This window comes from Amyelois transitella, chromosome 31 (genome assembly GCF_032362555.1).
Source record: "Amyelois transitella isolate CPQ chromosome 31, ilAmyTran1.1, whole genome shotgun sequence".
Lineage (NCBI taxonomy): Eukaryota > Metazoa > Arthropoda > Insecta > Lepidoptera > Pyralidae > Amyelois > Amyelois transitella.
In genome coordinates, this window is record NC_083534.1 from 2,385,500 (window position 1) to 2,400,809 (window position 15,310).

At 55.1% G+C, this 15,310-nt stretch overlaps 1 protein-coding gene across 1 annotated transcript; it reads left to right on the forward strand.

Annotated features, from left to right (window-relative positions):
- Positions 1–2,192: 2,192 nt before the first annotated feature.
- LOC132903851 (uncharacterized) lies at positions 2,193–4,588 on the forward strand. The gene has a single exon (XM_060953159.1). The coding sequence runs from the start codon at positions 3,153–3,155 to the stop codon at positions 4,485–4,487; it is 1,335 nt and encodes a 444-aa protein (XP_060809142.1). The 5' UTR covers positions 2,193–3,152; the 3' UTR covers positions 4,488–4,588.
- Positions 4,589–15,310: the final 10,722 nt, after the last annotated feature.

Consider the following 15,310-nt stretch of genomic DNA (forward strand, 5'->3'; position numbering starts at 1 on the left):
CCCAGAATAACATATAGGCTTAATTAAGTTAGGATAGGGTTTTCACGCGGACGAAGTCGCGGGCGGCCTGTAGTAAGCTATAATTTTGAAAATAGAATACATTCCATATTTTTATCTGATTTAATATCTAAATAACAGAAAGAGAGAGAAGACATATGTCTATGTTATGTTCGTTCTTTCTTGAATAACAACAAATAAGAATGAGAAACCGTTACAAGTATACATTTCTCAGTATTAAAATACCGACTTATTAGCCAAAGCCAATGCTACAAAATGACTTTTTCACTTATGTCGCGATTTGCTGTTTTCTTTAGTATTTTTAATAATCGATACATATAATTTTTAATAAATATAATGGCAACATTCCAATAATTGCACAACATGAACATGTAAACATTTGTTACCAAATCATCCAATCATGAAGCGTCCCGCCATTTTAGATCAGCCAATAAGATTCCAACCTGTTGTATTTATTATTTTAACCATTAAGCTTCACTTGTCAAATGGAATCAACAAATCAGGGAAACTAATTTTGAATTTTCAGTCTATGGTAGTCCTTACATTATTGGAGATTGACCTTACCAATCGAAGACATTTAAACGTTTTTTCACATTTCGTATAAAGCAAGTGGGGAGTGTCCTCCCCACTTGTTTTCCTTTTTGCATAAAATTTTTAAAAGTTTGTCTTGATTGATTCTCCAACAAACAAACACGAATGCTCGATAGAGCCGTTGTAATTATTACTATAAGTTGTAAGAGTTATTTGTTGAAATTAAGCTAAGACTCAATAAACCAGTATATAATCAAGAAGAGTTTTTATTCACAAAACTTACATAAAAAATTATTATGTGAAAAAATGAGATTTAAAATAGAATCCCCTATAAGCTTCTCGATAGATCTGCGTGGTAGTCTTTCCGGCCGAATACAGAACTACCCACAGAAATCGGAATAATTTACCACAATATTAATTTCGTAGGCCTGGCAAAAACGTATCTTTGGAATGATTCGTGTCTGTATCAATGCGAAGATCCGAATCAGTCAAACGTATCATTTGGTTAGCCGATGGGCTAGAGCGAACAGACGTTCGCAATTTTGCGATTAAAATAAACACCTTATAAGTAAAACGCATTATCACCAAATCACCGATCGCCTGGGATTGACGCGATTTCTTTATTAAGTATTATAGTTAATGTTGACTTGTATCCAAATACATATCACGAAAAGACTTAATGATAGGATTGAGATTCAAATAGTTACAGATTGCCAGCCCATCGCCTAAGAAAGAATCCCATTTTTTAAGCCAATCCCTTAGACGTCTCTTTCATTTTGTTTATGCCTGGTCATAAGTGTGGAAGATCTACCAGAGAACACCTCAAAAATCGTTTCTTAAGTTCAAGACGCCGTTTTTTTAAAACATCTGCTACATTAGGTTATGGGCCCAGCATATATCTTAAAAACTACACAACGTATTTTGATGCGGTTTTTTTTAATAGATAGAATGATTCTGGAGTAAGGTTTATATGTACATGCTTATTTATTAGAGAACCATGGAAAATTTTAAAATTTCGGAGAAGTCTGCAACTATGACCATCCAGGGGAAATTCCAGCGTCCGACTATTCAATTCGGGACGGAGCGTCACTATCTATCAGGAGCGTCGCGTCGACCACGGTGCTGGGAGTGGTGGTCGATTCGAGTCTATCGTTCGCACAGCACGCGTTATAGATAGGGAAGAAGGCGACAAATTGCTTAAGCGAGATGTCGAGTGTCGGCGAAAACTCTGGGATGTCCCCTGCCGCCCCCCTCACACAGCGACTGTTGGCGGCCGCTAAGAGGGTCCTGTCGCCGGACGAGAATACGGCGACACCGACTTCGAAAAGAAGACCGACGGAGAAAAAAGCAGCGGCCACCCCCGCCGCCGACCCCGAATGCTCCACCTGGCCACGGCCAGGGAGCTATTATCCCGGGCGAATAGGGAGGCAAGGGAAGTGTTGTCCATAATGAGTGGGCCGACCTCGAAATTAAACAAAACTGATCAAGGAGCTATCACCGGCCACCTTCAGGCCATGCTGGAGATTGTGGGACACCTAGCCGTCATTGCAGAGGCAGGTTTGTCTCACCTAGGCGCATCAGGGAGTGAGTGATTTCTGCCCAGTGCTCTGAATGTCAACGTGGAGAAATTCAAGCAAGCGGGTAAACGGCGGGAGTAACTATGACTCTCTTATCGTAGACAAATGCCTCGTCATCTAATTAATGACGCGCATGAATGGATTAACGAGATTCCCACTATCCCTATCAACTCGTCGCTCGACCGTCGTCGAGTACGGATCGTCTGCATTCGGCTCCGCATTTTTAAATTTTTAATTGTGCAAGGTCGCCCCTTTCGTGATATATACATAGTCTTAGTGTTATATTATTGTTGAACTTTCGCCCGAATCATCCTCTTGGATGTTTTTCGGCTAAAAACTGAGGACTTAGTGCTTTAATTGTGTAGTGACTTGGACACTGTGTTTGCCCTCCCGGAATATCCTTGCAGCGTAAGTGGTATTTCGGTGAGTAGACATTAGTTTATTATTAACATTTTAGTGTAGAATTTGGACCTAATTAGGCAATTTTTCATAGTTTTAGTATATCTTATTGTATTTTGGACAATTATTAGGGTAGTTATTTAGTAGTTTATAAGGAACTTGTAGGTAATAGTGAATAAGTTAGTGACATTTGGATTAATTTGACATTTGACAGCTGACGGCTGTCGGTTGATACTTGACAAGTGACGTTGTCACTATCAAGTTGACAGCGACAGCTAGTGATAGTGACATAGTGACAGTGATTGGTGGACTGGCCGGCAGGCGTACTGTGCCGCTGAGTCAGATATCACCTCCGCGTTAAGGGAGTTAAGGACACACGAACTTAACTTTGGCACGAAAAATTTTTAAAAACTTAATAGACGTCCTTAAAGAGATGGAAGAAGACGGAGCACCCCCGCCGAACGAGTCTCCTCCGATCGACCCCTTCGCGCCGCGCCCCTCGCTGGGCGCACGCCGCCGTTTCGAGCAGTGACCGCTGCGGAAGACAGACTGGAGGGCAGTGAAGACGCCGTCGCCCGCGTGGCCTTCGAGGCGGCGGCACTGGCGATTGCCGCGGTGCGATCGCCGATGGGAGAGGATGCCTCTGGGATGTCCCCCGCCGCCCCCCTCACACAGCGACTGTTCGCGGCAGCGAAAAGAGTCTTGTCGCCTGACGAGAACACGGTCGCAGCGACACCAAAAAGGAGACCCGCGGAGAAGAGGATAGTTGCCGCCCCCCCCATCGCCGACCCCGAATCTGACTCCGAAATGAACGTGGACGGGATGCTGCATCTGGCCACGGCCAGGGAACTGTTGTCCCGAGCCAACCGTGAAGCAAGGGGGGTGTCGACAATTATGAGCGGGCCCACGTCAAAACTTAATAAAGCGGACCAGGGGGCTATCACGAGCCACCTCCAGACTATGCTCGAAATAGTCGGCCAGCTGGCTCTCATCGCGGAGGCGGGTTCTTCGAGCCTTGAGAAGACCAAACAAGCCAACATCATGGAGGCCCGCCGTGCTCAAAGAGCTGAGGCTGAAGCGGAGAGAGCGCGCAGGGAGGCCTCTGAGGCTGCTGCGCGTCAGGCGGCGGCCGCGCAAATGGCGGCTAGCGCTGCGGCTGTGGGAAGAGGTGGCTCCTACGCGGATAGGGTCAGGACGCCCGCAGCAGGGGGCCCGCTCATCGCGGTCTACCCGACGGGGGGTGAGGTGAAGACGGCCGAGGAGACTAAAAAGCTCCTCAAAACCTCTGTGGCACCGGCAGCCCTCAAAATTAATATCGAGAAGATCAGAAGAGTTGGTAACGCCGGGGTCCTCATCCAGGGGAAAACCAAAGAAGACTTGGCACGCCTGAGGTCAGCGCTCCCGCCGACTCTCCGGGCGAATGATGTACAGGGGAGAATGCCCCTGATCGCGGTTCGTGGCGTTGAAGGCAGGGACACGAAATTCGAAGATTTCATCGGCAGCGTCCATGAACAAAACTTCAAAGAAGACCCCAACTGGACGTTGCCGAATATTAAGAAAAACTGTCGCCTGGCCTTCAGGAAGAGCCGCGAAGGTGGTACCCGCACGACGATGGTGCTGGCGTGCACCCCGGCGTTCAGGCTGGCGCTGTTACAGAAGGGCTGCCTATATGTAGAGTGGGAGGTCTGCCCAGTAGGGGACTTCACCACCGCCATAAAATGCGGAAAATGCCAGACATATGGCCACCCTGAGAAGAAGTGTAAGGAGGAGAAGCCCACGTGCAGCAAATGCGGTACGACTGGGCACAAAGAAGCCGACTGCAAGTCGGAGTCCGTGCGGTGCGCCACCTGCAAGAAGTTTGGCAGGAGGGAGGCGGAGGCGCACATCACGGGCGCCGGCGAGTGCCCGGCCCGCATCCACGCGGAGAGACGGATGGCTGAAGCGGCGGGCATTTCACTCTAAGATGGATACCGGACCATCAAAAATAGAGTCGAAACTCAGGGTGGGCCAGATAAACTTGATGAGGTCAATCGCTGCCACAAAGGAGCTTCCACAGGCAGCAGAGGAACTGGGCCTGGACGTCGTTCTGGCTCAGGAACATTACCCCGGAGCCCGGTGCGATGCCGCTAGCAGAATTCTGCAGTGCGGCGGCCCGGATGCGAAGGCCTGCGTCTATCTTCGTCGTACGGATATCCCGTGCGCTCTCCTGCACCATCTGTCGAACACACACTGTACGGTGTGTCACCTGCAGTTTGGTCGTGGGGGCGTGTACGTGGTGTCCGCGTACTTTCAGTACAGCGACGAGATAGACTCGCACCTGCTGCATCTGGGCAACGTGATGAATGCCCTCAAAGGCAAGAGGGTGATCATCGGCGTGGACTCCAATGCACACTCGCCGATGTGGTACTGTGAGAGAAGGCAGTACGCGGGACGGGGGCCGGACGTCACGCACCGCCGTGAGTCCATGGAGGCGTTTATCCTGGCCCGGAGCTTAGATATAGCGAATGCAGAAGGTCAGCCGCACACATTCTGGACCGAGAACGGCGCGTCCAACATCGACCTCACACTTACAACAAGAGGCACCCTGGTGACAGGGTGGAGTGTGCATCGAGATCAGATAGAGAGCGACCACCGACTCATTACATTCAATGTGGCAGCAGGAGCTGAGGCCGCACAGAGCGAGGGGCCGTCTGACTGTCCTATAAGACTGCGGGATGGTGTGGTGTGCTGGGCCCGTTTCGAGCGTGTACTGCACGGTAGGGTGGGTAGTATAAAATGGAACCGCCCTGCCCCAGAGATCTGCGCCCAGTTTACCGAGACCGTATTGACCACCGCAAAACAGACTCTGGGAGTGGTGAAGACCAGGAAGTCGGGTAGGGGATACGAGTGGTGGACCCCGCGGCTCACCGCTCTGCGCGCGGAGAACAACAGGCTACGGTGCGCCTGGCAGCCCCTCCGAAGGGTAGGCGGGTTGCGCGAGGAGGCTGCGCGGGAACGGTTCCATGTGCATAGGAGTAGGTATAGGGCGGCCATGGAGGAGGCGCAACTTTTGCATCTAGAACGGATAGCCGAACGGGGGAATCTGGACCCCTGGGGACAGGCCTACCGTGAGGCCTCCGGGAGGCAGCGGCCTCCGAGTAACGTAGTGAATGGCACGAAATATGCCGAAGGACATGCTGAGGACGTGGACGGGGCCATGCATAGCCTTATGCGTGCTCTATGTCCGGACGACGATGTGTCCAAGGACACGGAGCACCATAGGCAAGTGCGTCTAGTGGCCCCGCTCCAACCATCAGGAGAAGATGCCCCCCCTCCGACGGACGAGATCATAGGGGAAATAGTCAAGGACCTTCCTAACACTGCGCCGGGAATCGACGGGATCAGTGCCCGGATCATCAAGCACGTTTGGTCGGCCGCGTCGGTCGAATTTAACGAAATGATTAGGCGATGCGTTCGAGAGGGGTGTTTTCCGGATGTGTGGAAGGACGGCAGGCTGATTGTCTTGCCGAAAGGCAACGGCAGGCCGCTTGCCGACCCGAAGGCATACCGCCCCGTCACGCTGCTTCCGATCCTGGGCAAAATTTTAGAACGGATAATGTTGAGGTGCGCTCCGCAGATGACAAGGAGTCTATCGGATCGCCAGCACGGTTTCACGCGGGGGCGGTCGACGGTGTCCGCGCTGAAGGAAATCTTCGGCGTGGCCAGGGAGAGCTCGTCGAAATACGTGCAGGTCATCTACCTAGATATCTCTGGCGCTTTCGACAATGCGTGGTGGCCGATGATTCTGCTGAAGGCGAAGAGAGGGGGATGCCCGCCAAACATCTTCAGGATGCTGGTGGACTACTTCTCTCGACGCCGGGTTGGCATGTTCGTCGGGCGCCGGGTACTGTGGAAGGCCGCAACGATGGGTTGCCCGCAGGGATCGGTGTTGGGACCCACGCTTTGGAACATTCTCATGGACGACTTGCTTCGGCTGCCGCTCCCCGGGGGGGTCAGGCTCGTGGCTTACGCCGACGATGTGACTATCCTGATAGAGGCCAATTCCAGGGCGAGCATAGAGGCTACCGCGTCGACCACTTTGGGCCTCGTGGGTGAATGGGGGCAGCGGAACCGCTTGGAGTTTTCGCCGGGGAAGTCTGCAACTATGACCATCCGAGGGAAATTCCAGCGTCCGCCGACTGTTAAATTCGGGACGGCCTCTGTCAGGAGCGTCGCGTCGACCACGGTGCTGGGGGTGGTGGTCGATTCGAGTCTGTCGTTCGCGCAGCACGCGTTATCGATAGGGGAGAGGGCGACAAATTGCTTCGGCAAGATGTCGAGAGTGTCGGCGACCTCTTGGGGTATCAGGTACAGGGCCCTGAAGGTCCTGTACAAGGGCACGTACATTGCCACGGTGACGTATGCTGCGCCGAGTTGGTACCGGCGTGTGTCCTTTCACGTTGTGCGGAGTGTGCTAATGCGCACGCAGAGATCCGCCTTGATCCTTTTGACCAAGGCGTACCGGTCGACGAGCACTGCCGCTTTGCCGGTTCTGGCCGGTGTGCTGCCGGCCGACCTCGAGGTGACCCTGGCGGGCAGATCGGGCGATGCGCGCGAGACCGCGGATTCCCAGGAGGAGTGGCAGCGTGCCAAACTCAGCATAGCAGAGTCCGTGCTTGCCGAATGGCAGGCGCGTTGGGACGCATCGGCGGATGGGAGGGAGACACATCGATTTTTCCCGGACGTGGCGGCTAGATGCAAGTTTACTTGGGTCGAGCCGGACTATGAGACCTCGCAGATCCTGACCGGACATGGCTGCTTCAGGGCGAGGCTTCACCGGATGAAGCTCTCGGACACGGGGCTCTGCTTCTGCGAAGAGGCAGTTATCGAGGAAATGCACCATGTGCTTTGGGAATGCCCCATATATAGGGATGCGCGTAGGACTCTCTTAGATAATGTGGTTCCGCTCGAGACGGGTCCCGTATACTACGCGGATCTCGTAGGATCTAAGGCAAACTTCAGGCGGCTAACAGAGTTCGCACATCGGTGGCATAAAATCCGGAGCGGCCTCGAGAGAGGCAATACAAGTTGACCATCAAGTTTGTCAGAGGTTTTGCTGGAGAGGAATGAAGACCCCGGCCGTCGGCGGACGAGTACACGAGTACTGTCAGTGTGCCGTACTCACCCCCAAAGAGGGGGGCAGACATTAGCCGGATCCGGTGATCCGGCGGGGGACAAAAACCTGCCGGAATACAACTTGTAGGGAGTCAAGCATAGGCGCGCCCTTACAGAGAGCCTAAGAGCATTAGGGCGCCCTTCTCCCACGATTCGCACCGTATAACAAGATGTTGGTAGGTGCATGGGTGGTGGCGGGCCCGGCAGGGCCCAGAAAGGGCTGTATCCCTATCAACTGACGTGGCGGCTAGATGCAAGTTTACTTGGGTCGAGCCGGACTATGAGACCTCGCAGATCCTGACCGGACATGGCTGCTTCAGGGCGAGGCTTCACCGGATGAAGCTCTCGGACACGGGGCTCTGCTTCTGCGAAGAGGCAGTTATCGAGGAAATGCACCATGTGCTTTGGGAATGCCCCATATATAGGGATGCGCGTAGGACTCTCTTAGATAATGTGGTTCCGCTCGAGACGGGTCCCGTATACTACGCGGATCTCGTAGGATCTAAGGCAAACTTCAGGCGGCTAACAGAGTTCGCACATCGGTGGCATAAAATCCGGAGCGGCCTCGAGAGAGGCAATACAAGTTGACCATCAAGTTTGTCAGAGGGGGGCAGACATTAGCCGGATCCGGTGATCCGGCGGGGGACAAAAACCTGCCGGAATACAACTTGTAGGGAGTCAAGCATAGGCGCGCCCTTACAGAGAGCCTAAGAGCATTAGGGCGCCCTTCTCCCACGATTCGCACCGTATAACAAGATGTTGGTAGGTGCATGGGTGGTGGCGGGCCCGGCAGGGCCCAGAAAGGGCTATCCCTATCAACTATGACAGTGACAGTGAGTGGTGGCTCGAACCGGCAGGCGTATTGTGCCGCTGAGTCCGATATCACCACTATTAAGGACACACGAACTTAATCTTGGAACAAAAGATTTTTTTAAAAATCTAATAGACTTTAGGGAGATGGACGAAGACGGGTCTCCTCCCATGGACCCATTCGCGCCGCGCCCCTCGCTGGCGCGCACGCCGCCCTTTCGAGCGGTAGCCGCTGCCGAAGACCTGCAGGAGGGCAGTGACGACGCCGTCGCTCGCGTGGCCTTCGAGGCGGCGGCACTGGCGATTGCCGCGGTGCGATCGCCGATGGGAGAGGATGCCTCTGGGACGTCCCCCGCCGCCCCCCTCACGCAGCGACTGTTCGCGGCCGCAAAAAGAGTGCTGTCGCCAGACGAAAGTACAGTCGCGGCTACGCCGAAAAGAAGACCTGCGGAAAAGAGGACAGTTGCCGCCCCCCCCATCGCCGACCCTGAACCTGACCCCGAGCCGAACTCAGACGGAATGCTGCACTTGGCCACGGTCAGAGAGCTGCTGTCCCGCGCCAATCGTGAAGCAAGGGGGGTGTCGACGATCATGAGCGGGCCCACGTCGAAATTGAACAAGTCAGACCAGGGGGCCATCACGAGCCACCTCCAGACCATGCTGGAAATAGTCGGCCAACTGGCCCTCATTGCGGAGGCGGGTTCCTCAAGCCTTGAAAAAACGAAGCAGGCCAATATTATGGAGACCCGCCGGGCTCAAAGAGCTGAGGCTGAAGCGGAGAGAGCGCGCAGGGAGGCCTCTGAGGCTGCTGCGCGTCAGGCGGCGGCCGTGCAAATGGCGGCTAGCGCTGCGGCTGTGGCGCCACAGACAGGAAGAGGTGGCTCCTACGCGGATAGGGTCAGGGTGCCCGCAGCAGGGGGCCCGCTCATCGCGGTCTACCCGACGGGGGGTGAGGTGAAGACGGCCGAGGAGACAAAAAAGCTCCTCAAAACCTCTGTGGCACCGGCAGCCCTCAAGATAAATATAGAGAAGATTAGAAGAGTTGGTAACGCCGGGGTCCTCATCCAGGGGAAAACCAAAGAGGACTTGGCACGCCTGAGGTCAGCGCTCCCGCCGACTCTCGTTCGCGGTGTGGAGGGCAGGGACACAAAATTTGAGGACTTCATCGGCAGCGTCCATGAACAAAATTTCAAGGAAGATCCCAACTGGACGTTGCCGAACATTAAGAAAAATTGTCGCCTGGCCTTCAGGAAGAGCCGCGAAGGTGGGACCCGCACGACGATGGTGCTGGCGTGCACCCCGGCGTTCAGGCTGGCGCTGATACAGAAGGGCTGCCTGTATGTAGAGTGGGAGGTCTGCCCAGTTGGGGACTTCACCACCGCAATCAGATGTGGAAGATGCCAGACATACGGCCACCCCGAAAAGAAGTGTAAGGAGGAGAAGCCCACGTGCAGCAAATGCGGTACGACTGGGCACAAAGAAGCCGACTGCAAGTCGGAGTCCGTGCGGTGCGCCACCTGCAAGAAGTTTGGCAGGAGGGAGGCGGAGGCGCACATCACGGGCGCCGGCGAGTGCCCGGCCCGCATCCACGCGGAGAGACGGATGGCTGAAGCGGCGGGCATTTCACTCTAAGATGGATACCGGACCATCAAAAATAGAGTCGAAACTCAGGGTGGGCCAGATAAACTTGATGAGGTCAATCGCTGCCACAAAGGAGCTTCCACAGGCAGCAGAGGAACTGGGCCTGGACGTCGTTCTGGCTCAGGAACATTACCCCGGAGCCCGGTGCGATGCCGCTAGCAGAATTCTGCAGTGCGGCGGCCCGGATGCGAAGGCCTGCGTCTATCTTCGTCGTACGGATATCCCGTGCGCTCTCCTGCACCATCTGTCGAACACACACTGTACGGTGTGTCACCTGCAGTTTGGACGTGGGGGCGTGTACGTGGTGTCCGCGTACTTTCAGTACAGCGACGAGATAGACTTGCACCTGCTGCATCTGGGCAACGTGATGAATGCCCTCAAAGGCAAGAGGGTGATCATCGGCGTGGACTCCAATGCACACTCGCCGATGTGGTACTGTGAGAGAAGGCAGTACGCGGGACGGGGGCCGGACGTCACGCACCGCCGTGAGTCCATGGAGGCGTTTATCCTGGCCCGGAGCTTAGATATAGCGAATGCAGAAGGTCAGCCGCACACATTCTGGACCGAGAACGGCGCGTCCAACATCGACCTCACACTTACAACAAGAGGCACCCTGGTGACAGGGTGGAGTGTGCATCGAGATCAGATAGAGAGCGACCACCGACTCATTACATTCAATGTGGCAGTAGGAGCTGAGGCCGCACAGAGCGAGGGGCCGTCTGACTGTCCTATAAGACTGCGGGATGGTGTGGTGTGCTGGGCCCGTTTCGAGCGTGTACTGCACGGTAGGGTGGGTAGTATAAAATGGAACCGCCCTGCCCCAGAGATCTGCGCCCAGTTTACCGAGACCGTATTGACCACCGCAAAACAGACTCTGGGAGTGGTGAAGACCAGGAAGTCGGGTAGGGGATACGAGTGGTGGACCCCGCGGCTCACCGCTCTGCGCGCGGAGAACAACAGGCTACGGTGCGCCTGGCAGCCCCTCCGAAGGGTAGGCGGGTTGCGCGAGGAGGCTGCGCGGGAACGGTTCCATGTGCATAGGAGTAGGTATAGGGCGGCCATGGAGGAGGCGCAACTTTTGCATCTAGAACGGATAGCCGAACGGGGGAATCTGGACCCCTGGGGACAGGCCTACCGTGAGGCCTCCGGGAGGCAGCGACCTCCGAGTAACGTAGTGAATGGCACGAAATATGCCGAAGGACATGCTGAGGACGTGGACGGGGCCATGCATAGCCTTATGCGTGCTCTATGTCCGGACGACGATGTGTCCAAGGACACGGAGCACCATAGGCAAGTGCGTCTAGTGGCCCCGCTCCAACCATCAGGAGAAGATGCCCCCCCTCCGACGGACGAGATCATAGGGGAAATAGTCAAGGACCTTCCTAACACTGCGCCGGGAATCGACGGGATCAGTGCCCGGATCATAAAGCACGTTTGGTCGGCCGCGTCGGTCGAATTTAACGAAACGATTAGGCGATGCGTTCGAGAGGGGTGTTTTCCGGATGTGTGGAACGACGGCAGGCTGATTGTCTTGCCGAAAGGCAACGGCAGGCCGCTTGCCGACCCGAAGGCATACCGCCCCGTCACGCTGCTTCCGATCCTGGGCAAAATTTTTGAAAGAGTAATGCTGAGGTGCGCTCCGCAGATGACAAGGAGTCTATCGGATCGCCAGCACGGTTTCACGCGGGGGCGGTCGACGGTGTCCGCGCTGAAGGAAATCTTCGGCGTGGCCAGGGAGAGCTCGTCGAAATACGTGCAGGTCATCTACCTAGATATCTCTGGTGCTTTCGACAATGCGTGGTGGCCGATGATTCTGCTGAAGGCGAAGAGAGGGGGATGCCCGCCAAACATCTTCAGGATGCTGGTGGACTACTTCTCTCGACGCCGGGTTGGCATGTTCGTCGGGCGCCGGGTACTGTGGAAGGCCGCAACGATGGGTTGCCCGCAGGGATCGGTGTTGGGACCCACGCTTTGGAACATTCTCATGGACGACTTGCTTCGGCTGCCGCTCCCCGGGGGGTCAGGCTCGTGGCTTGCGCCGACGATGTGACTATCCTGATAGAGGCCAATTCCAGGGCGAGCATAGAGGTTACCGCCTCGACTACTTTGGGCCTCGTGGGTGAATGGGGGCAGCGAAACCGCTTGGAGTTTTCGCCGGGGAAGTCTGCAACTATGACCATCCGAGGGAAATTCCAGCGTCCGCCGACAATTAAATTCGGGACGGCCTCTGTCAGGAGCGTCGCGTCGACCACGGTGCTAGGGGTGGTGGTCGATTCGAGTCTGTCGTTCGCGCAGCACGCGTTATCGATAGGGGAGAGGGCGACAAATTGCTTCGGCAAGATGTCGAGAGTGTCGGCGACCTCTTGGGGTATCAGGTACAGGGCCCTCAAGGTCCTGTACAAGGGCACGTACATTGCCACGGTGACGTATGCTGCGCCGAGTTGGTACCGGCGTGTGTCCTTCCACGTTGTGCGGAGTGTGCTAATGCGCACGCAGAGATCCGCCTTGATCCTTTTGACCAAGGCGTACCGGTCGACGAGCACTGCCGCTTTGCCGGTTCTGGCCGGTGTGCTGCCGGCCGACCTCGAGGTGACCCTGGCGGGCAGATCGGGCGATGCGCGCGAGACCGCGGATTCCCAGGAGGAGTGGCAGCGTGCCAAACTCAGCATAGCAGAGTCCGTGCTTGCCGAATGGCAGGCGCGTTGGGACGCATCGGCGGATGGGAGGGAGACACATCGATTTTTCCCGGACGTGGCGGCTAGATGCAAGTTTACTTGGGTCGAGCCGGACTATGAGACCTCGCAGATCCTGACCGGACATGGCTGCTTCAGGGCGAGGCTTCACCGGATGAAGCTCTCGGACACGGGGCTCTGCTTCTGCGAAGAGGCAGTTATCGAGGAAATGCACCATGTGCTTTGGGAATGCCCCATATATAGGGATGCGCGTAGGACTCTCTTAGATAATGTGGTTCCGCTCGAGACGGGTCCCGTATACTACGCGGATCTCGTAGGATCTAAGGCAAACTTCAGGCGGCTAACAGAGTTCGCACATCGGTGGCATAAAATGCGGAGCGGCCTCGAGAGATGCAATGCAAGTTGACCATCAAGTTTGTCAGAGGTTTTGCTGGAGAGGAGGACCCCGGCCGTCGACGGACGAGTACACGAGTACTGTCAGTGTGCTGTACTCACCCCCAAAGAGGGGGGCAGACATTAGCCGGATCCGGTGATCCGGCGGGGGACTAAAACCTGCCGGAATACAACTTGTAGGGAGTCAAGCATAGGCGCGCCCTTACAGAGAGCCTAAGAGCATAAGGGCGCCCTTCTCCCACGATTCGCACCGTATAACAAGATGTTGGTAGGTGCATGGGTGGTGGCGGGCCCGGCAGGGCCCAGAAAGGGCTGTATCCCTATCAACTAACTACTCGCATTTTTAAATTTTTTAATTGTGCAAGGTCGCCCCTTTCGTGATATATATATAGTCTTAGTGTTATATTATTGTTGAACTTTCGCCCGAATCATCCTCTTGGATGTTTTTCGGCTAAAGAACTGATAACTTAGTGCTTTTAATTGTTTAGTGACTTGGACACTGTGTTTGCCCTCCCGGAATATCCTTGCTGCGTAAGTGGTATTTCGGTGAGTAGACATTGGTATATTAACATTTTAGTGTGTAGAATTTGGACCTAATTAGGCAATTTTATCATAGTTTTAGTATATCTTATTGTATTTTGGACAATTATTAGGGTAGTTATTTAATAGTTTATAAGGAACTTGTAGGTAATAGTAAATAAGTTAGTGACGTTTAGATTAATTTGACGTTTGAAAGAGTGTTGTCGCCAGACGAAAACACAGTCGCGGCTACACCAAAAAGGAGACCCGCGGAGAAGAGGACAGTTGCCGCCGCCCCCCCCCCCCCCCATCGCCGACCCTGAACCTGACCCCGAACCGAACGCAGACGGAATGCTGCACTTGGCCACGGCCAGAGAGCTGCTGTCCCGAGCCAACCGTGAAGCAAGGGGGGTGTCGACAATTATGAGCGGGCCCACGTCGAAACTAAACAAGGCAGACCAGGGGGCCATCACGAGCCACCTTCAGACCATGCTAGAAATAGTTGGACAGCTGGCCCTCATTGCGGAGGCGGGCTCTTCGAGCCTTGAGAAGACAAAACAAGCCAACATAATGGAAACCCGCCGGGCTCAAAGAGCTGAGACTGAAGCGGAGAGAGCGCACAGGGAGGCCTCTGAGGCTGCTGCGCGTCAGGCGGCGGCCGCGCAAATGGCGGCTAGCGCTGCGGCTGTGGCGCCACAGATAGGAAGAGGTAGCTCCTACGCGGACAGGGTTAGGATGCCCGCAGCAGGGGGCCCGCTCATCGCGGTCTACCCGACGGGGGGTGAGGTGAAGACGGCCGAGGAGGAAAAAAGCTCCTCAACCTCTGTGGCACCGGCAGCCCTTAAAATTAACATAGACAAGATCAGAAGAGTTGGTAACGCCGGGGTCCTCATCCAGGGGAAAACCAAGGAGGACCTGGCACGCCTGAGGTCAGCGCTCCCGCCGACTCTTCGGGCGAGTGACGTGCAGGGGAGAATGCCCCTGATCGCGGTCCGTGGGGTTGAAGGCAGGGACACCCAAGTTCGAGGCCTTTATCGGCAGCGTCCACGAACAAAATTTTAAAGAGGACTCTAATTGGACGCTGCCGAACATTAAGAAAAACTGTCGCCTGGCCTTCAGGAAGAGCCGCGAAGGTGGGACCCGCACGATGGTGCTGGCGTGCACCCCGGCGTTCAGGCTGGCGCTGTTACAGAAGGGCTGCCTGTATGTAGAGTGGGAGGTCTGCCCAGTTGGGGACTTCACCACCGCCATCAGATGTAGAAGATGCCAGACATACGGCCACCCTGAAAAGAAGTGCAAGGAGGAGAAGCCCACGTGCAGCAAGTGCGGAACGATTGGGCACAAGGAAGCCGACTGCAAGTCGGAGTCCGTGAAGTGCGCCACCTGTTAGAAATTCGGCAGAAGGGAGGCGGAGGCGCACGTCACGACGGGCGGCGGGCCAGCTTCCACAGGCAGCAGAGAAAAATAAAAAAATATCTATATTAGGGCGCCCTTCTCCCACGATTCGCACCATATAACAAGATGTTGGTAGGTGCATGGGTGGTGGCGGGCCCGGCAGGGCCCAGAAAGGGTTGT

Coding starts and splice junctions, on each gene's coding strand:
- LOC132903851 (XM_060953159.1), top strand. CDS start 3,153: ATGGGAGAGGATGCCTCTGGGATGTCCCCCGCCGCCCCCCTCACACAG.